A 23,289-nucleotide genomic window follows, 5' to 3' on the forward strand; every position below is an offset into this window, starting at 1 on the left:
AAATGAAATTTGCCCTAATCCGGTTAAAAGAAATTATATCCTTAAAGAATTTGAGACCATGGAGGTTAAGGCGATAAGACAAAAGTCTACAGGGAGAGCAGAATTATTAGGCAAATGAGTATTTTGTCCACATCATCCTCTTCATGCATGTTGTCTTACTCCAAGCTGTATAGGCTCGAAAGCCTACTACCAATTAAGCATATTAGGTGATGTGCATCTCTGTAATGAGAAGGGGTGTGGTCTAATGACATCAACACCCTATATCAGGTGTGCATAATTATTAGGCAACGTCCTTTCCTTTGGCAAAATGGGTCAAAAGAAGGACTTGACAGGCTCAGAAAAGTCAAAAATAGTGAGATATCTTGCAGAGGGATGCAGCAGTCTCAAAATTGCAAAGCTTCTGAAGCGTGATCATCGAACAATCAAGCGTTTCATTCAAAATAGTCAACAGGGTCGCAAGAAGCGTGTGGAAAAACCAAGGCGCAAAATAACTGCCCATGAACTGAGAAAAGTCAAGCGTGCAGCTGCCAGGATGCCAGCATAGGAAAATTGGGTTGAACAGTGAGACTGCATTTGTGGGGTTTAGAAACATCCAGAGCATCGCAACAGAAAGGTAAATAAAAAAAGTAAGAGAGAGAGAGAGATAAAGAAATAAATGAACTAATAATACATAAATGAATAGAAAAATAGAAAACACACATGTAGAAATTGTCACATGTGAAATTGTTTTTGGAGAGAATCAGAAGTGAGACAGTTTGAATCCACAGTTCAGCGCAAAGATGCAGGAATTAAATCTGATTATAAAAACACATCGAGGCAACGAAGACCAGCTTACACTCAATATTAATATGAACACACAACATACACGCAATGAAGACATGCTTACACTCATGAATGTGAATACATGACATAAATGCTGAATGGTGTAGATTTAACACACTTAAAGGCTGAAGCTGAGGAATAACTCAGGAAGTTGCAGGACAATAGAGCGACTTTTGTGACAAGGAAAAAGAGACTGGGAGGACCAACCAGGGATTAGAAGCTTAAAGCAGGTTTAAAATAGTGAATTAGAAGTGGTTTCCAGCTGATTGAGCAAAAGAAGTGACAACTGTAGAAATAAAAATAAAAGAATAATAATTGAATTATGCAGCAATGTTTTGAATATGCATTTCTGTTGTCAGGGCAACTTCTCGAGATGTGACTCAATATGCAAATTAGTTGAATGAGTGGGGACAGAAAAAAAAGAAAAACTCAAGTTTCCTGTCTGAGACATGAGTGAAGTTTGCATTGAGAGAAATATATCTGTGACTGTGTGAGAAGAACTGTTTGGTCAAATATATGATAGCAGCCGCAGGACAATTAAATAAAGTCTGTGACTAAGTGCAGTCGTGCAGATTTGGAGAAGAAGTTTATAATTTAGTGATGACACATTGTTATAAAGTGTTTAGAAAGGGCTTAATGGGAATATTACTGTTGGGCAAACTGTGCGGCTTTAACAAGATTTTCTGTGTATTTAGCAGGTGAAACTCTGTCAGCTGACTTCAGACTGTCAGGAAGCTGAAGAACCTGAGGCCAACCACTGAAACATGATGTGGGCAAAATGAACAGAGGGAGGGATTTTAAAGGTGAACATTTAGGACTTACTGCAAATGTTACTATGTCAAAGTTACTGTGACTCAAACAGAGGAAATTCTGATTTTTTTCTTTCCACACCCAGCATGTTTTGGGTGTTATATGCTATTAAATACTTTTAAATAAATTAAAAAGTATTTAATAGCGTATAACACCCAAAATATGCTTCGGTTCACATTTAACTCCAGAAAATCATCAATCAAAACATGGATATTACCTGACCACAGATTCGTGGTGACGTCACTGCTCTTTTAACTGTTCGGTGTCTTTGTTTGTTTGCTGGTTGTAGAAATGGTTTATATGAGCTTTGAGCTGAGAGTCAGAGGTTTCTGTGGACACTGCTCATGTCGGCACTTATATTTCTGACCTTTTCTTATAACCGATTAAACATGATCTCCTCCCTTTTGCCCCCATTTTTGGTGGTGTAGGTACAAATGATCAGGCATGACATTCTCATAATAAATAAGATACTGCAAATAATTATTTCTGCATTTGTGCGATTGAAGTGAATTGAAAATGTGTATGAAATGACACTGTTTTAAAATAACACAGCATGTTATGCCAGTTTCAGCTGAAACTATGTTTCAAACCATGTTCCGGGTTTTTAGTTCACCATTTATGAGGCTTCAAGAAGAAAATAAAAGACAGATCTGAATGTTTGAAAATGTTTTGGAAAGATTCTGTAAAGATGAGATGAAAAATACTCAAAGGATAAATTTAATTGGTTTATTATTTAGATAAGTTGAAAAAAGTTAAACAAGCAAGTAAATGAAGAAACAAGGTAAAATGAAGTAATAATGAAAAAAGTTAAACAAGTAAATGAAGAAACAAGGCAGAGGAGAGAAAAGCCCAACAATCCCCTCTGAGCAAGCAGTTGGCGACAGTGGGGAGGAAAAACTGCCTTTAAACGGGCAGGAACCTCCGGCAGAACCAGGCTCAGGAGGGGACAGTCAACGGCCGGGACTGGTTGGGGGGGTTAACAGAGGTGGAGCAAGACGAGGCTACATCAGGTGAGGAAGCAGTAGCGTCTCTCCTCCGGAACAAGTGGAACCATTTTTTCTTTTTTTTCATGCACTTTTCCACGAGCGCTTTTTTCTCCAGGATGAGATTTCTCAGCTCATCGATGGTTTCTGCGTTTTGTTCTTCAAGTTTCTCACATCTTTGTTCCACCTCTTCCAATGTTGCTTGTTGTTCTTCAAGCTTGTCTTTGAGTTGTTTGGATGTTGCCTCCTGTATCAGCTTGTCCTTGTGCATGTCTGCATTTCTCTGTTGGACCTCTTTGTGCTTGTCTTCTAACTGCTCGTTTCTTTTCTGGATTTCTTGGAGCGTGAGCTGCAGGTCTTCATGTATTTTGTCTTCTTGTTGTTTTTGCGCCTGCATTTGAGTGTTTTCACGCTTCAAGTTATTGAATTCCACCAAAATCCCCTTAACGAGCTCGGAGTTGTTTCTCGCTATCTGATCGATCCTTCTCTGCATCTGTGAGCAGCGTTTCTCCAGTTTGTCCTTTTCTTCTTCCACTTTAGTTGCTTTGTCCTCCAGCTGATTACAAAACTCTTGCAGTTTTAGATTTTTAGACTCAAAGTCCTGGACGATACGTTTTCCTTCTTTCAGTCTTTCTTGCTGTTGCTCTTTCTGTTGAAGAAGGTCTTTATTTTGGCGCAGTGTTTCATCCAGGCTTTCTTTCAGCATGCGGTATTTTTCCTGCATGCTCTTCAGTTCGTGCTGCATGTCTCGTTGCTTTTTGTCCTGCTCTTCCTTCTGTTGGAGGAATTCTTTCTTTTCTTCCACAGCTTCATGGAGCTGTCTTTGGAGGAGCCGATTTTTTCGGTCCATGTATTGGAGATCCCGTTGTATCTTATCAGTCATCGTTTTCTTGTCTTGGAGCTGGTTGGTCATTTCTTTTAGTTCTGCACTCTTTTGCCTGTTTTCTTTAATGAGGTGCACAATCTGCTCTCGGCTCTGAGCAAACTTGATTCCCCAGCCCTCATTAATAATTTTTATGTCCGGCTGGCGCTGTTGTCTTTCTTCCAGCTCTTTATTTTGGGCTTCCATTCGTCTACATTTGTCCTCCAGTTGAAGTTTCTCTTCTTCAATTTGTTGCATTTTTTTCTGGAGAAGGTAGTTTTCCTTCCTACTCTCCTCTAACGCCCTTTGGAAGGATGAGGAGCCATTTGGGGAAATTGGCCGGCCACGCCAGGAAGGAGAGGCGGCGTAATCTTTTTGAATTGGTTGTTTTTTTCTTGGAAACATGTTGGAGTTTCTATACGATGACTTTGAAGAGCTTGTGGTGAACGTTTTGTAGGCTGCAAACACAGATGCTGCTGAAACGAACTAAAACTTGCTGTTTCTCACCCCTACTTAAGGAAAAACATCAAAGGACTTAAGATTCTTAAGATCTATGACATCATCACTCCCTAAGCCAATGAGATTGTCACAAGACATTTTGGAATGGGGTATTTTTTTTTAAACTGTTTTCAAACTTAACTTAAAATTTCAGTGTTTCCTGGTTGTGGACTATTGGTTAGTCCAGCCGATTAAGAAATTAATTGTCACAAACATCCCTAATATTATATAACAGACGACAGAAAACACGAGTTTTTTTTTCTACTCAATAGAGGTATAATAAAAGTTTTTTTAATTATCCTACTTTTTATAAAAGAGAACATTTATTAAAGATTATGTATTTAATTAAAAAACTCTGTTCATCTAAAGCAGGGGTCAGCAACCTTTAAGACCCAAAGAGCCAAAGAGCCATAATTGGCCTATCTGGGGTTGAAAGGCTCGATAAATGCACGGCGTTTCGCCGGGTACACCGGCTTCCGCGAGTGTGACGCTTATTTTGAGCGATGAAAAAATAACAAAATATAATTTTATTTGTATATTGCAAAATCACAATAATCTTCCAATTTAGAACTACAAGTTAAAAAAAGAACTAACATAAATAAAATACACTTCAGCTAATTTATTTTCACAAACCACGCGGAGCCGCACTATAAGGACTAAAGAGCCGCAGGTTGCCGACCCCTGATCTAAAGGGTTTAACAAAAAGGGGGAGCTTCCTGCTGGAAATTGAAATGTCCCCATGTCCCCACTGGGCGATCGTGGCTCAAGAGTTAGGAGTTCGCCTTGTAATCGAGCCCCGGCTTGGACAGTCTCGGTCGTTGTGTCCTTGGGCAAGACACTTCACCCGGCAAGACACTTCACCCGTTGCCTACTGGTGGTGGTCAGAGGGCCTGGTGGCGCCCCAGGGTGGCTGTAGCTACATCACCAGTGTGTGAATGTGTGCGTGAATGGGTGGATGACTGAACGTGGGTGCTTAACTAGTTAAAAAAACAAACAAACATCTGTCTCTTATTTTTTATGTCACACAGGAAAGAAGCTTCAATGTCTGATGAGAAGACATTAATTTGTTGGTGTTTGTGGTGTTTGGTGCAGTTTTCTTGTTCTCTGGCTTGTTGTTTATTTACAGTGGAGATGAAGATCTCTAACAAGTTGATTTGTTCACATTTGCACATCTTAATTTTTAAGAGGAATGTGTTTTTTGAGTTTGTACACTATATGCATGTAAGGCAACCGTTTCCTTTTTCTGTATTTTTGTGTGCTGCTCTTTTAACAAAAGGGGAACAAAAGACATTTAAATCGACCTCAGATGATTTGTTTAAATTTTTACAAGGTCTTACTGAGGTGATGCAAAGTGAAACATGCTTCTTTTTTGGTAATGTGCTGGAAAAGCTTGAAAATTGACCTTGAATGTGCTTAAAAAGTGCTTGAATTTGACCCTAAAAATGTGTATGAACCCTGCATATATTGCAGTATTTACAGTTTATAGTAGGAATTTCATGGCAACAGCTAATCTTTATTTTGTTTACTGGGAAATGAAATGCTGCCAATTCACAAAGCTGTGCTTCAGCTGCACTTCCTGTTGTAGACTTGTGATGCACACAGGCTCTGTTCCAGCACTCAGCATGTTCTTCCTTATTTGCTCCACCAGGGGGAGCTCCTAAACTATGACATCTTGATAGGAGTGAACCAGGGAGAGGGGCTGAAGTTTGTGGACGACAGTGAGGACAACGACGGCATCTCAGCTGCGGCGTTCGACTACACCATCTCCAGCTTTGTTGACAACCTCTACGGCTACCCAGAGGGTGAGGACGCCACCTCTGTACACTGCCACTTTTTCAGTTATTCCATTTTACAGCCTCCTCTCACTTAACTGCATTTTGCAGCATCATCAGGTTTTGTCTCATTAGGAGCCGCGTTTGTTGATTTGTTCCTTTTTTTCTGTTTGCTGTATTCATTAAAATAAACGGATAATCGTCAAAATGACAAATGTGGACAATTATCAAAGCTTACATTACAATTCTGACAGCTTGAGTTCACATGAATTTTCAAAAGAATATAAAAAGCTGTGAAAGTGCTTTAAGCGTTTAAAACATGCGAGTAAAGAATGGAATCAGTAACATGTGAGCCCAGTGAAGTGCATCAAACAAGACAAGCGTGCTAAAGAGAGCCACTCATCCACATCACGGCGTGTCTGCGCCTTAACCTTTGAGGCTCTGTGGGCAGTAATGCTATCATCCCCCAGGTAGTCAGCTCCCAATCTCAGTGTCGGTGTTTCTGACAGATCGGCCTGCGAACCCCTCACAGCCGGACCACAGTCACAGTACAGACATGTTTGGATAATGCAGTCATGCTTCCTCTCTGCTGCCTGTCACTCCTTCTGTTATCAGAAAGAGGTTTTTTTTCCTCTCTAGATTTCTCACTCGCTTCCTGTTTACGGACCACCAGTGGGTGGCACCAGCTGTGGCCACTGCCAAACTCCATGCTGAGTTTCAGTCCCCAGTTTACTTTTACACGTTCTACCACCACTGCCAAACCGAGACGCGGCCCGAGTGGGCCGACGCCGCGCACGGAGACGAGATACCTTACGTGTTCGGCGTACCGATGATCGGTGCCACGGACCTGTTCCCGTGCAACTTCTCCAAGAACGATGTGATGCTGAGCGCTGTGGTCATGACTTACTGGACTAACTTCGCAAAGACTGGGTAGGCCTCATGTCACAGTAGTGTAAACTGTACACGTTACTGTATGTTCACTGATAGCCTTCTAGTCATCTTGAATACTTGAATCTGGGTTGCTAGTTTAATTCCCGTGTGGCTTTGAAGAATTGAACATACTGGTTCACCAAAAGCATCCAGATCCCAGAGCAGCCGGTTGGTCTTAGATAGTTTAAAGGTTGCACAGAGAATGGGCCTCCTGTCTGTATTCAGTGTATTGATTCCACATGTTACTTATAATGGAGACTGAATATAACTTTGAACTGAAACGTTTAACCTTTATGCTCCACCAGGGACCCCAACCTGCCCGTCCCTCAGGACACCGAGTTCATTCATACCAAGCCCAATCGCTTCGAGGAGGTCATCTGGACCAAGTTCAACTGGAAGGACAAGCAGTACCTTCACATCGGTTTGAAACCTCGTGTCAGAGACAACTACAGAGCTAACAAAGTGGCCTTTTGGCTGGAATTAGTCCCTCATCTTCACAGCCTGCACGACGTGCTCTTTCCCACCACTACGCGCTCCCCCGCAGGCCGTGACCCCGGCACCATGAGGCCCAGAAACAACGTTCCTCGAACCACTCGTCATCCTTACCCTACCTTCCCATCAGATCCTGAGCCCGAGGGCTCAGAGCGCCCGCCCCAGGACCTCTTTCCCAGACACACCCGCGACTACTCCACCGAACTGAGCGTGACAGTTGCAGTTGGAGCGTCGCTCTTCTTCCTCAACATCCTGGCCTTCGCCGCCCTTTACTACAAGCGTGACAAGCGGCACGAGATGCGCCGGCACCGGCTGTCCCCTCAGCGGGGCGGCCCCGCCAACGACCTGGCTCACAGGCAGGAGGAGGAGATCATGTCCCTGCAGATGAAGGACTGGGAGCACGACGCTCACCACGACATGGAGCCCCTGCGACCCCACGACATCCTGCGGCCCGCCTGCCCTCCCGACTACACCCTGGCGCTGCGCCGCGCCCCCGACAACGTGCCGCTGATGAAGCCAAACACCATCACCGTGATCCCCAGCACCATCACCAGCATGCAGCCTCTTCACGCCTTCAACACATTCCCCTCCACCGGCCACAACAACACCCTGCCCCACCCCCACTCCACCACCAGGGTATAGTAGGGACAGGCCCGACACAGCGCCACCTAGGGACCAGGAACACTGGCTCTGCTTCCGCTCTGGAAGGGAGGCCTCTAGATGTGGGCCTTCGTTCTGTCCTCTTATTCTCTTCTTTCTCCAAAAGCAACTACACCTGCTGCGTCATGTGCTGTGAAACTTGGCAGCTCCCTCCACTGGTGGCATGTGGAGGTGCAACTGAAGTGTCCAGCAGCAGATGAGCAGTTTGGGGTGGGTGACTCAGATCTTTCAAAGATACTGTTTTCAAAGACGGTCTGCTGTTTCCAGGCTCAAGACCTCCAACATTTGTCAAAGGGACGAATGCTCTCTCGCTCCTCGCTGTTTTCTCTTTTTTACGTTGGCGTCATCTCTTTTTCCATCTCCTGTGTGTTATGTGCACATTATGCTTCTCTTTTCTACATCCGTGTTTTATTACTGCTCTCTTCCTCTCATTTGACACGCCTCCCTCCTGCTCTTCTCTAAAAATTCCTGATCTGCTGAGCAGTCTGGAGGCGGGAGGCGTACACTAAACATATAACTATGAAAACACTGATATCTTTCATTCGACCAGCATTTTTAGGTGCCAAGTAAGTACTGCTGTGTTTCATTTCTCATCGAGGGAGAAGAAAAACCAAAGAAAAATAGAGTTTCGCTATTTACCGTCAACTAACAGAGTTCTGTCATGTTCTCATGACAAAGTGCCAAACTGGCCTCAGTCGTGATTTTCTTTCTTCCATCTTCTCTCTTTTTGTTGTTTTGTTTGAAGCATTTGTTAAATTGTTGTTTTTTATTGTGTGGAAAGAATTTTTCTGAAAATATAGATATAGAGAAATGATATTATATATAGTTCTATATAAAATGTGTACAAAGGAGAAAGTATATAAAAGGGTTTTCTCAGTGGGGGATCTATGCATGAATTATTTTTAAAGACGCGGGGAAAAGGACACTGTACCTGTCGATGCACGTTTCCCAAAATCTAAACGAGTCATATCGCTCCATGTTTGCTACTTTTGGTTTTTGGTTTTCTCCCGCAGAGTAAGAGCATCGCAGGAGCATCGCAGGAGCATCGCAGGAGCATTGCAGGAGCTCCTGAAGTCAAACGACGCCTCCCAGCACTCATTTATTAAAACGGAGTCGATGCCAAAAGTCTTAAACGTTAGAATCAAAGCAACAGCTGTGAACTCAGTCATGGTGTCATGTGCAGCCTCCATCTTACTGTCACTACTTTTTCATTTTAGGGTACGTGAGGTAAAGCGTCCGTCGATGTAGCTTGATTGTACAAAATTATTTTTCTACGTTATTAACAAAACAGAGCAGAGACTGATGCTGCTCCTGTCTGACCCGCTTATGTCTGCCACATGTGTATTCTGACTTCATATCATCACTGCTCCCTCCCTCCTCCTCTCTCCATCCTACACCGCCTTTGTTATTTAACACCGACCCCCCCAAACTGATAATCAGACAAATTCCCAAACAGCTGACTTCACTGTGTCGACACCGTTCCTGACTATTTCTGACCTCAGCTCAGCTCTGCTATTATCCTCACATTAAGGGTTCGTTCACCTGCCTGCAGATGATCTGTGAGCTCGTCGGTTGTAAATTAAACTCTAAGCACACTGAGGGTAACCGGGAGGCGTTCAGGGCCTGCAGTGCAGAGCTGCAACATGAAAAAAAGGGATGGGGGCTCAGATCTCCTGAACAGGGTGGAAACAACACGGTGGGTTTGTGCTGTTTGTGATTCCTGCTCCGTCACTCTGGTGGAGACCACTGCAGCTCAGCAGCGCTCCCTGCTGACCCTCTGATGAAGATGTCAACAGTATGTAAACTGAGCTGATGTGCTGCTGTTTGAGCCCACGTGGTAGCGTACGTCCAGTATGGGAGAACTTAGTCACCGGTGCTGTCTTTGCTTGTGCTCTAGCTTTAGCCTGTTTGATTGTTTGTTTTCTATTTTATTACTGCCTAAAAGGGGAGGTGGGGGAAACACATGCCTGACTTCTCCTGTCAGAGGTTTTGTAAGCTCAGTGGAAGGGAAACGTGCACAATGTAAATCATAAAACAACTGAGTGGGGCTGTGCTGCAGGTGGATCAGTGCTGTGGACAGTAGCTGTGGAAAAGAGACTGGACAAAGACTCTCAGCCTTAAATACAGGACAGAGGATGAGCCGATCATCTTTCAGCTAACAGTGTCGTAGCAAAGCAAAGCAAGACACGAGTAGGCAAAGTTCTTCATGTTTCCCGTGCACGGGAGAGAACCGGACAAACGCCGTTCCTTCGCTTCACCCCAGTTGCTCTCGTCCGCTCCCCCGTAACACTGCTCTTTTATTGAGGTTACATGAATATACATATGACGTTCATTAACATATGACGTCTACATACAAACAAAGAGTACGTTGCCTGTGCGTGCGTGCGTGCGTGTGTGCGTGTGTGTGTGTGTGTGTGTGTGTGTGTGTGTGTGTGTGGTGGGGGGGGGGTCAGAGTGTGACCCCATAAAGACTTCCCTAAACCTGCTGGTCTGGAAGTCCAGCAGTTCATCTAAACAAAAGGCACTTAGCCTAAATCAGATATAGATACATTTATCCTAAATGAACAGAGGGAGTGACTTTAAGTCTGATTTCAGACTATGTCAGTATTAGTTAAGCCAAGAGTCGGGCAAAAGCTTTATGGCCCGGAAAGTTCTAATTCCCACAACATATTGTTGGATTAGTAAGCAAAACTTTTCTGTGATGAAGATTTTTGGGGTTGTTTTTTTAGTGATGGGTTCATTCTGTCAGTTAGCTTTGGCTTGTTTTCTTATTTCAATAGAGGGAGTTTTACTAAACATGGACATGTCGAGGAGCGGCTCATTATTTCTGTAACAGTGCACTTAGAGAAAACTGTCAGGTGTCGCCCCCTTTGGTGATGATGTTTTGTGCTCTGATGAGCTAATAATCAGCTCTCTTTTCCTCCTTCTTTGTTCTAAGCAGGCCTGCAAGATTGAATTAACAGCGCTGTAAAACATTGTTGTGAGAGCAAATATAAGGTGAGCTTTTCCAGATTACAATGGGCTGAGGAAAAGGTCACCTGTGGGAACCTGCCAGTTCCTGTCTAAAGGATTGCAGCGAGTCAATCCAGTCCAAGATCATAAAGAACTCTTTTTCTAAAAACAAAAGAAAGAACAAATAAATGAGCTCATATTGATGAGGGTGGAGACTCTGATGCTTTGTGCGTGAGGCTCCACTATCAGCAAGATCTAGTGTGAATGTGTGTGCATGATGTGTGTGACTGGACTGTGACTGGACTGACCATGTGGACTAAAGTGTTGACTGACTTGACACTGAGACAAAGACTGGACCAACGTTAGGATGAGTAGATGTTGACAAGCAATTCACAACGCCGGTAAGAAAAGGGTGGATGCTTTGCTTTTGGCAGGAGCAGGAGCACAAGAGAGAGAGGGAGACCGAAAGGTATCGATTTGTCACATGGCATCGGTTTGTCACATGGCATCGGTTTGTCACATGGCATCGATTTGTCACATGGCATCGGTTTGTCACATGGCATCGATTTGTCACATGGCATCGGTTTGTCACATGGCATCGATTTGTCACATGGCATCGATTTGTCACATGGCATCGGTTTGTCACATGGCATCGATTTGTCACATGGCATCGGTTTGTCACATGGCATCGGTCTGTTAGGTTTTGGGATGAGAACGTGTTGGATGGTTACCTGTCTTGGTCTGGTGGAGGTCTCTTCCCATAAGAAGACTGATGACTTTTTCATTAACACTGAAGTGTTTCTTTCTTCTCTCTCCCCTCAGATGACTTCACACTATAACCAAGGACACCTCATAGGGGATCATCTGATTGTGGCTTCTCTAATAATCTTTCTAATAGTAATATTGTTCACTGTTATGTTACAGAGTGAAGTGAGATTAGTGCTGTAAAACTTCCACAACACTGAACAGATGCCACCACAGATATGTTGAAATCTCAGTCAAAACTAGCAAAAACAAATGAAATCCATGAATCAGAAATGCTGATTGTTGAACAGATAATTCAGTCTGTGCATGAGGAGGATCCACTTTAGACTAAACTACATACAGAAACACAGGAACCAGGGCACAGTGTAAATCCAGGACCTCTGTGTGCAACAGCTGACCTGTATGAACACAAAACACTGATTGAAGTCCACGTTGATGCTTTCTGTCTGTTTAACTTTTACATTTGAAGTAACACATTTTACTTCAAACACACAGATCAGGTAGAAAACTGTGGATTAGAAAACAAATTCATCAAGAAGGTCCTGAAGCAAGAAGTTCATCATTGCATAGAGTAAGAAAAAGGACATGAATCATCCCACGGGTCTGTGCAGTCGTTATGTTATCATCAGCTAAATCATGTCTGCATACTGTGTGTGTGTGTGTGTGTGTGTGTGTGTGTGTGTGTGTGTGTGTGTGTGTGTGTGTGTTGCTTTTTTAAATCTTCTACTTAGAGTTCAAACTTGGATAGTGATAAAAACATTGCACTGCTTCATTTAATATCTAATTGAACACATCTGTGGTTGAATTTGAATCTTAAATGTTTTGATTTCAAAGATGTGGTTCTGATATGAAGGAACAGGAAGTAAATTGTTGCCATGGATACAGTGAGACAGACGCCTCAGACCCTTATTTTTTATTTCTTTGACTTTTTATTTTATTGATTCATTTCTTTATTTTTACATTTTAAAAAGTGTATTTGTCTGAATGAACTAATCCCCATTTCCCATGCTTTGTATCACTGGTCATACTGGGAACAGCCATAGAAAATGTTTGTAAAGAAGAAATCTTAAACATGAGCAGATTCTCAGGCGATTTCTGTTTCCTAACCATTGTTTCAGTAACACGTCCCATCACTACATGTGTGTTAAAGATTTCTTTGGGATCAAAATCATCCACTGACAGTTATCAGTACAAACAGGATGCAAAAATCAAAAGTTCAGACTTCAGAGTTACTAAAACAGAGATCTGAGGAAAACTGGTTCTTCACACGACGTTTCATGTGTGAACAGTAGAGGTGGTTTCATTTTCACATGTAGGTGTTGCAGTGAGGATTGCAGGGAGACATTTGCTGAATAGCTGCAGCTCTGCTCCTGTAGACTGCCTCTGAATGTGTGTGTGGTGATAAAGTCACTTTAATTAAATGTCACCTGTCAGGGAAAACTTTGTGTTGACTGAAGAAAGTTCACTTCTCTTTCTTTGCAGCTCCACTCTTATTTTTGATGCACTCATTTGTTTCATAAATGATTCAATGATTTTGCCACAGCTCTGCATTGTCAGGTCGGAGCATGTGTGCTTTTGATGAAATGCTGATATGATGACGCTTGATTGGGGAAAGATTTCCACAGGTGGTGTTGTTGGTCTCCTTCTTCCAGTTTTCTTGTTGCTGCCTCTCTCCTCGCCTCAGTTGCTGCAGCTGTATCATGTATGTTGTTATGTTACATACAAAGAGGAATTTGTGACATTAAAGAGTAAAGATTCTTCTAATTGTTTTCATCTCATCTCCTACTGCTTTAGTCTGCGTGGACAATATATGAGTAAATCATTACCAAGCCAGATTATATTTGGAATATTTCAAACAGAGGACATTACAGTGAAATCTGCTTTCAATGTGACATTTACTTTGATCCTTTAAGACACAGTTTATACATCAGACAAGCTGTTTGCAGAGCGATTAAATGTTTGATATTGTTGTTAAAGTTGTACAGATGAGCGTTAATCACCAACAGCTTCATTCATGTGGATGAACTGGACGGTTCCAGGGAAACTATCAGGATCACACGCCTCCAGTGGTCACTGTGAGTAACTACAACTCTGCACATACAATAATTAAGATGAAGAAATGTTTTTATTGTAGAAAGATGAACCAAATGTAGTTTGACTCTCTGACAAACGATGGCAAGATAAAAGTAGTTTGTTAAAAAAGACACAAAAATGGTAACAATGCAAACAAATACAAACAACAGCATATCCTGATATGAGGCTCACAGATCAGGATCAGTACAATACGTAGCAACCGACATTGATGTTGCCATGGTGACCGCTGCTATATATAGTGTTTCTGTTACCTCACTTGTCTTAAACATCAACGCTGGCTGTTTTTCATTTTACTAATGAGTCCACTCTCTTCCCTCACTTTCGTCTCTTCCTCGTGTTTGAGCTCCTCTCAGAGAGGATTTAAGAAAGAGCTTTGATGATGGCTGTAGCTCAGGAGACAGAGCAAGGCATCTAATGATCAGAAGGTTGGTGGTTCAATCCCTGACTGCTCCAGCTGGCACACAAAGTATCCTTGAGCAAGACACTAACCCTCTCCGATGCATCCATCAGAGTATGAACGTGTTAAACAAGAATCAGTCCATTCACCATGGAAATATCAAAGTAGAAAGTGATGGCAGTTATGATTGGCTGCACAGCTGGATCACATGACCAGGTGAGTGGTACAAATAACAGGAAGCTTCTCTTGTGGCTTTAATAATCATTTGAATTGATAACTTGTGATTTACAGACTGTTCTTTATCTTTTCATTGTCGTCTGAAACACAGAAAAATATCAATGTTGGAAAATATGACATTTATATCTAGTTTCTACAGGATGGTTTAATTCTCCAAAGGCCACCACAGACATGACAAAGTTATTTCATCATTATAATGCACAAAAACAAAAAGCAGGATGAGCCCTGCTGCTCACCAAACTTGTGTTGAATAATAATTTGTGAATCATTTAGTTTAAAACATCAACTGACTGAATCCATGAATCTCATCATGTGTTTCTGAGTGAAAGACACAGACATGAACAGACTGAACTGTTTCTCTAACAGGTAAGACTAACTACAAAGAGTCAATTCATACCTAAGTGTGCCAAAAAAGTCTGAAATACCCTTCATGAAACCAGTCGATGGATCCCAGAACCCAAATCCAGGATAAAGAGGTTCAGTGAATGTGGTGTGGAAGGTGTGGAGGTGGATCAGAGAGTCAGAGGAGACTCTGTAGAAGGACAGAGTGCCAGCAGGACAGTCCACACACACTGCTACTCTGTTAGAGACAGAGGAGGAGGAGGAGGAGGAGGAGGAGGAGGAGATGGGTGTTTGTCTGTTATTGTGCCACACAGAGGAATAATGATCAGAGCAGCAAAGACTCCAGGACTGATCATTTCCACCAAACACACACTCATCACTCCTTCCTTTCCTTTTGATTCCTCTGTAACTCACAGATATCCGAGCCCTCCTCGTCCACTCGACCTCCCAGTAACAGCGACCAGTCAGACCATCTCTACACAGCAGCTGTTCACAAACATCAAATCTGTCTGGATGATCAGGATGTGACTGAAGCTCCTCCACATGTGTCACCTTCCTGTTGTTGTCAGACAGCTGGAGCTTTGTGTTCACTGTGTTTGTGTCGATTGTGAGTTGACAGGAATCTAAGTTCAAAATACTTATTAAATACATACATCATTGATTTAATGCCAAATAATTTCATTTCCAACATTTACAATAAATTAATTAAAAATTTAATGATTCTTAAATAAATGTAATTAATCAATTAATAACACATTTAATTAATTATTTAAGAATCTATTTATTTAATTCATTTGGGCCCTTCTAGCCCTGCAGCTGTGCATGTGCTCACATATCCACTGGTATGTGTCCTACAGGTATTCTCACAGCAGTGCTGCTGAACATTAAATGACCAGCAGATGTCAGTTCTTCATAATAAGCAGTTAAACTTTGTGTGATCTGCCTTTGGGTGAAGCAACAAAGCCGGAAAAATTGGACACATTCACAGAGCTTTACCACACCATCACTAGACAACAATGGAATTATTTTAACTAAAAACAAATAATCAGAAAGTCTTCTGCCTGGTCTCGTACCTCTGTGTTTCTGTAACATGAATAATGAGCTGAAATTCTCCTCACGACACCACCGATCAGCTCGAAGGGCCCTCGAGTTTACCTGCATGCATCCTGTTCACCTGTCAGCTGTTTAACACCTGCTGCTTATTCAGCAAACACGCCCACATTACCTGGTGACAGTCACAGTTTAATGCGGGCCGCTGTTTGTCAATATAAAATAGTTTAGTTCCAATATTGTGCACATAATTTGCAAATGCACCATATTTTACAGACCATGAGGCTCACTGGATTATAAGGCGCATTAAGCGAAACAAAAATGTCGCATGAGTCAAACTTTACTCAGCTCATTCTTCTTGCTTCCTCCACTTCCGTACCATTGATTCATTCATGTTTAATTCTCTCACAGCTGCTTTATTCCCATGTTGGGAAGGGCGATGGACACTAAGATAACTACAGAATACTTTATAAGTGAACCTGATGCTTTAATCAGGATTTGGGCTATTTGTATTTAAATTAAATCAGTAATATAGTTCTGCCACTTATCTGCTCTAATGACTGGAAATCTGATATCCAGTCACCAGCACAGCTCACTCACTTACAGTCACTGACTTCACTGTTTTTGCTCCTGAGCAAATCAGTTTGTTTTAGATTAAAGTTGTTTCATAACTGCATCATTTTACTGAAGTTTAATGTGTCAGCGGAGCACATGTGGAACTGAACCATTCGCTTGTCTTAATTATCTGATGTTTATATGTGTTACACTTTTTTAATCTTTAATTTTAAATTGAAACTAACATTTAAAAACATTTGGTACAATGTGGAAAGAGGAAGAGTATTTCCAGCAGGAGCAGAAACGTCTGACTCAGCATGACGATGCTGTTGGTGGATACTGAAGAGCTCAGCCTGTCAAGACAGGATTAGGTTATCGTTTTCAAAAATGTTTATTCAATTATATTCTGAGGCCAGTTATCTGGTATAATCTTTGGAAGTCTATTAAAATAAAAATGAAATCAGATGTGTGGTCTTTTGGTTGTTTTTTTGTTCAATAAGCAGATGTTGGCGTTTCAGCAATGCAGTAACTTAAGTTTAAAAGGCTTGTTAGAAACTATGAAACACATCATTCAGACTTGTGGACATTAGAAGACGACTAATAATCATCATGAATAAGACTAAAGGCAGGAAGGTGTCCTTTATAACTAATAATATTAATAACTAATAATATTAATATCATAGTCTGTCTGCAGCTGAGACAATACAAACTCAAACTGTGGGGAGAAGATTATATCACTTCAGTTTAAATTGACCTTAAGCGCCACATTTTCACAGACTTCTTTATTTACAGCATTTTTTACGTGCTGTATAGATTATACAGTTAGGTCCATAAATATCTGGACAGAGAGAACTTAGTTTCTGATTTTGGTTCTGTACATACACTAAAATCAATTTTAAATGAAACAACTCAGATGTGTTTGAAGTGCAGACTTTCAGCTTTAATTCAGGGGGTTGAACAAAGAGATGCAGAAAAATGTGAGGAACTAAAGCATGTTTAACACAATCCCTTCATTTCAGGGGAAATGTAGAGGAAAAATTAGAAAAATTAAATAACTTAATTAAATTAATTAAATCATAAGATTGTCAGCTGATAACCAGCTTCATGCGACCGCTTATCCTGGTCCCAGTGTTAGGGTCAGTGAATCCAGTTAACAGAAAGACATCCTGGATATACTCGACTGACTTTTTAGACTCAAGATTAATAATCATTATAAAAATTATAGTCTAACATCCAGAAATCTGCACGATGTGTTTCATTATGTCTAACAAGCCTTGTACAGTTAAAGCTAACAGTTACTACATGCATCAGTACATTTCTATATTTTTATATCTATAAAAAGAAATCTGACACTTGCCAGACTTTATCAAAGGTGTGAGCGTCACAGCAGATGCCTTTGTGTCAAAGTAGCTGAGGATCAAACAGAAAAACATGAAGGTTTTCCTGGCCTGGGATTTTATACAAATATTCTGCAGTACATCAAAAACAAAAGAAAACCATTAATGAACATATGAACATGACCTGATGCTGCTGACGTGAAGCAGAGCAAAGTTACAGAGGTTTGATTACAGACACAGCTGAGCGTTTTGCAATTTTGCATCATTTTAAAAAGTTTAAATTTGTTCAGTATTGAACGGCAGAAACGAGGCTTTGTTTTCAGAAGTAAGTAAAAGAAAAAAAAACAGCGGCCGACAGGCTGTAAGAACGGTAGACTTGTGCATAACAAGCAAGCGAATAATGCAGAAAACAGGAAACTGTTCTTGAAGTACAGAGAGAGAGAGAGAGAGAGAGAGAGCTGTGCATGAAGTGTGATTTTATCCTGGTGGCAGCAAAACAATCAGAGGGAATTCATGACGATGTTTATGTGAAGCGTAGTTTGGAGCTTCTTTTGATGCTGGTTTACTCAATATTGTTTGGAGAGATCAAACCTGCAGCTTCAGAATCAACGCAAAAAGGGCGTAAACACAAAGCGTGGAGCCGCCGAAACATCAGAATCAGCGAGCAGTCGGCTTTCAGCTCGTGTCCGTGCCGTCAGGTGAGAAAGTCACATCTCACTGATTCTGATGCGTCGGCGGCTCCGCGCTTTGTGTTTACGTCTTTGTGCAGAATCCGTGTTCCTGCTCTCATTTACTGTTTTAGCTGTTTGGTGGTTGTTGAAATTTTGGGAGGTTTAACCTGAGATTCTGGCGTTTTGGCCAAAATAAATTTATATTAAAAATCGATTCAGGATTTTAATGAATCGATATCACGTTATCCAAGCCAGAATCGATTTTAATCGATAAATCGATAATCAAAACCACCCCTGATGCATATACACGGGTCACACTGCTTATTGAAACCCCCCAAAGATCAGATCTTAATCAGACAGGTTTCTGTTTTCAAAGTTTAGACTTTGCTTCTATTGGACTTTTTATCAGTAACACGTGCTCACTTTCTGCAGGAACAGTTGAAACTAACATAAATAAATAACTCCAGAGCTGATAGTCAGCAGGGGGTTTACAATTTGTGGCCTCGTTGTCGGCGGTATAAGCTCGACCACTTGCAAGGTGAGCTGGCAGACATCACTGAATTCATCAGAGATGATTAGGTTCATTTTGACAAAGTGAGCAGATATTTAACCTCCTAGGACCTGGCGTCCACATATGTGGACATCACATTTTGGGTTGTTTAGACCAAAATACTACATTTTGCTCTACAAGGGCCTGATATCCACTTACGAGGATGTTACACTGCCACTGTGCTATCGAAATTTTAGACAAATATCCTCATATGTGGCTCTCATTTTTCTCAGAAACAAAAAATGTGGTAATTCTTTGTTTTTACATTCATCAGGTCCCAATCAGCCCAAATATCAAAGAGAAACTAAAAATGAATGCCACGGAGGAGTTTGGGTCTTAGGAGGTTAAAGATTATGCCACTACATTCTTGTCTAGAAGATATTAAAGTGTATTTGGTGACACACAAAAGGGTAAAGTTAAAGTATAGTTTGGGTCCACACATGTCCAAACCCTGGTGTGTAGGCCTACTTAGTTTTGAGGAATTGTCATGGGACCGGGGTCTGGGTGACCCAGGGCCTGTAAGAAGTTATGGACATGTGTGTTTTTGGTGCTGCTGTCTCCTGTTTCCATGTTTGTGTATCTAGGTGTGTGTGTGGGTGTGTCAGCCAGGAGCCTGGCCACACCTGCGGAGGAGAATTACTCACACCTGCAGCTGATCAAGCCTCGTCAGAGGAGCTACTTAGGAGTGTGGTGGAGCTGTCTCCGATGCTGGATCATTGCGTAACTTCACGTTAGTCTCTTGGCGAGTTAGTTAAGGTTAGTCTGCCGCATTGTGGTGTTGCTGACGGCTGCCTCTTTGTTATTCCCCAGGAGGAGTGTGGAGACGAGAGGGCAGCGAGCACGGGGTGCTCAGACACTGAGGAGCGGAGACAAAGAACACTAACACTGGCAAGAGGACATGTCAGAGTCGGGAACGCACTGGGGATTTATTGTTGTTTGGATTATTTAGCATCACTGTAAATAAACGCACTGACCTCATCAAAGAGTCCAGCATTTGGGTCGTCCTTCCCCTCATCATAGTCTGCCACGCAGGCCGTGACAGAAAAGCCCACTAAAAGAACGCCCACCAGACCAAAGCAATGGTTTTGACTTGATCAGCATTAACCCCGCCCCCTGACTTTGATGGGTGAAGCTGACAAATAAAATGTATTTATGAACAGCGATGCAGGGCCAGGAGTAGCAACGTGAATTAAATAAATACATCATTAAATAATTCATTAAATGTGTCAGTAAAATAATCAAAATAGAAAACAAACCAATAATTGATTAAATATGTAATTAACTCATTTGAATTGTACATGAACAAATAATGAAACATTTTAAATGAAATTAATGGATAATTCATTATTAATATATTTCTTTAATTGACTATGTACATTTTTAAATTAATTACTGAAATAATTAATTCATTAGTGATGTATTAATTTAATACAACCATAAAATACCATAAAATTGCTAATTTACTCAAAATCTATTTAAAACATCAATATTAAAGGTTAAATTATGATAATGAATACATGCAACTATAACTGATGACATAAAAATGAGGATTTCTTAAGCTAAAGCCAAAGTGCTGACTCATTTGTCATGTTACTCTCAAATGTTTTCCCTAATAACAAGAACATAATTACACTTTAGCCACAAGAGGGCAGCAGCATTAATATAAGTCACGTGTATATAAAGGTACAGTGATTATATTACAGTGATTTTGACAAAAACAAAACAGTTGATGGCAGTGTGTTTTTCCATGACAGAATAATTACGCACACCCCACTTTGCAGTTATTTATTGTAAAAAATGTTTGGAATCATGTATGATTTTCGTTCCACTTTGTGTTGGTCTTTCACGTGGAATTCCAATAAAACTGATTCATGTTTGTGCTGTAATGTGACAAAATGTGGGAAAGTTCAAGGGGGCCGAATACTTTTGCAAGCCACTGTAAAGTTCACTATCAGTAACATCATAGCACCACCCAGCTGTATAGAAACTCCGTCATGCTAGCTAGTACACAGTATGAGTTATTGTAACTGACTGTAAAAAGTCAGCACAAGGAAAATAAACTCCACCTAAACTTGGTTTATATCTGACCCAGACAGACTGCAGGTCATAACTTCTTACCTGAAGTTCAGTTCACCTGACACTCGGACCGGCGGCCGCCTCAGGTCTCTGCTCCTCCGGCCTCCCCTTTCCCTCATCCACCTGCTGCCTCTGTGGAAGCTCCACCATAGCCACCACCAAACAACTGACTTATTTTTACATATCGACCAGCATCCGGACAATCCACCACCTTCCATCGTTTATACCGTTAGAAAAAAATAAAAAAACATCATCAGCCCATAAAAATGAAAAAGCACCATCAGTATGCCCGATGGCCAGTCCAGCTATGGTCGTGCCATCAGTTAACCCTTCACGTGGCAGCTGTGACATGCGTGCCCTGGGTTGCCGACCCCTGCTCTAAAGCATCTGATTTGGATTCCTGAGATCAAATATATTTTCCTTTGGCTTTGTTTTCTTCACATTTGTGGCTTTAATGTAGTGTTACATCCTGTTTGTTTGCTTCCCTCTGTATACATGTCCAGATTCACTGTTATGTTTCTATTCTTACATTGCTGTGTGATCACTGTTCCCTCTGCTGACTGATGTGACCTTTTGTATCTCACACTGATACTTGTCATATTTGTATCTGCGCCTAAAAGATAAAAAGTTTTCCATGCTAAAACACAGCTCCACCTCCTGCAGTTCTCCCTCTGAACCACTAGATGTCTCTGTTATCTAAATGAAGACGTGCAGCACAGCAACCACAGCAGCACTCAGATCACACGTGTCCTGTTATTATGTATAAAAGCATGAAACAGGTGAGACAGGTGGGATCAATATTAATGTTGTGGAAATATATGAAAAAGCAACAGAAGAGTGAAAACATTTCGTGTTTCTAGAAAGATCTTTCAGCTCACAGCTGCTCACAGACTGTATTTACAAGTGACAAACTGCAACTCTACAGTACATCTACAGTATATACATCAAATATATTCTGTATTCAAATCTATTGAGTGATGTTTGAAAGTCTTTCCAGGTGAGTTTGATCCAGGAGGGTCTGAAGCCAGAGTCAGACAGAGACTGTGCAGAGACTGTAGAAGGACAGAGCAGCAGCAGAGCAGTCCAGATACACTGATGATCCTCTGTCAGATCCAGAGGGACACACAGGGATGATGCTGGACTCTACATTGTGTCTGACAGTGAAGCTGTTCTCAGAGCAGTTCACTCTGCAGCACTGACAGTCATCTGCACTTCTTCTCATTCCTCTGTCAGTCAGTGCTGGATGAAGCTCTCCTCTCCACCTCCCAGTAACATGGCCCAGTCAGAGCGTCTCTACACACAAGCTGCTGCTGCTTCAACCTCTCTGGATCATCAGGACACAGCTCCTCCTCTCTCAGCACACACACCGTCCTGTTTACCATCATATCCTCCACCTGCAGAGAGAAGAAGGAAGAGCAGAGGAGATAAACGAGTGTTTCCAGAGACTCTTCATCAGCTGTCAGTCAGTGATGCAGCACATCCAGTATAAAGAGCAGCAGGGACTTCAGTGCTGGGACTGTACTAGGACTCATTGTTGCTTCACTTTTTCTAATCTTTGGATTTTTATTGAAGTTGATGAAAATGTTTTTCCCTCCTAGTTTGAGTTTGGACTTTCATTCATTAGAAGAACCTTGGTGTGTCCACTCTGAGCTCTGTAGGAACCCCAACAACAAGCCCAACAATCCAGATGGACGGTTCCAGCTGTTAACTGGAGGAATTCCATCCAAACATCTGCTCTCACTAAATTCTTCCTCACCTACAGACTGTGTTCTTCACTGCTTTAAACTTGGAAATGAATGCAGTCATTGGTCTGCGTGCTGCTTTGTTCAGAGAGCTGATTGGCTGTTGACAGTGTTTGATCTGAGCGTGTCAGCCGTTACTATGGTGACCATAAAGGTCAGAAACAGGAAGTGTTTGTGTCCAATCCTGAAGCCTGTCACCATTCTCCTCTCACAGCTTCACTGAGAAGCTGCAGCTTTACAGGAAACACTGGATCTTTGTTTCATACTGACTGTGTTTAGTACAATACTGCTGACAGCACCACCCACTCACTCCATCACTCTACTTACTCCAGAGTCTCCAGTCTGTAGTCTGGACTCTGCTGAAGATCAGACAGCTGCTTCACATCTGGATCCTTCAGGTTGTTTCCCCACAGGTCAAGCTGTCTCAGATGGGAGGGGTTGGACTTCAGTGCTGCTGCCAGATAATCACAGCTGATCTCTGACAAACCACAGTAACTCAATCTGTATAAAGAATGAAAGATGTAAGTTTATTAGACAAAGTGTGAGCTTGAAATCATTCAGTGTTTCATCATCTGTTCAGAGCTGAAGAAGGTTCAGAATGTAGAAGTTTAGAAAATGGAAACTCCAAACAGCTGAAGCCAACAGGAAGCAGCTTCAAACAGGAAACTGTGCAGAGTTTCAGACTATATGTC

At 41.7% G+C, this 23,289-nt stretch overlaps 2 protein-coding genes and 1 pseudogene across 2 annotated transcripts; 1 reads left to right on the forward strand and 2 right to left on the reverse strand.

Annotated features, from left to right (window-relative positions):
* Window positions 1-2,744: 2,744 nt before the first annotated feature.
* On the reverse strand, window positions 2,745-3,882 carry LOC146577530 (uncharacterized; annotated as a pseudogene).
* LOC146577531 (neuroligin-2-like) lies at window positions 3,881-7,811 on the forward strand. Its single transcript, XM_085267668.1, has 4 exons — window positions 3,881-3,919; window positions 5,561-5,794; window positions 6,367-6,677; window positions 6,983-7,811. Exons 1-4 carry the CDS (start codon window positions 3,881-3,883, stop codon window positions 7,809-7,811), a joined length of 1,413 nt encoding a protein of 470 aa, XP_085123794.1.
* A 6,835-nt stretch (window positions 7,812-14,646) lies between these two features.
* LOC146577532 (stonustoxin subunit beta-like) lies at window positions 14,647-15,267 on the reverse strand. Its single transcript, XM_085268389.1, has one exon. The coding sequence runs from the start codon at window positions 15,265-15,267 to the stop codon at window positions 14,647-14,649; it is 621 nt and encodes a 206-aa protein (XP_085124515.1).
* Between the last annotated feature and the right edge of the window lie 8,022 nt (window positions 15,268-23,289).

Source organism: Mchenga conophoros, linkage group LG3 (genome assembly GCF_057382185.1).
Source record: "Mchenga conophoros isolate Kocher_MC1m ecotype Shallow Benthic linkage group LG3, M_conophoros_male_GT1.1, whole genome shotgun sequence".
Classification (NCBI taxonomy): Eukaryota; Metazoa; Chordata; class Actinopteri; order Cichliformes; family Cichlidae; genus Mchenga; species Mchenga conophoros.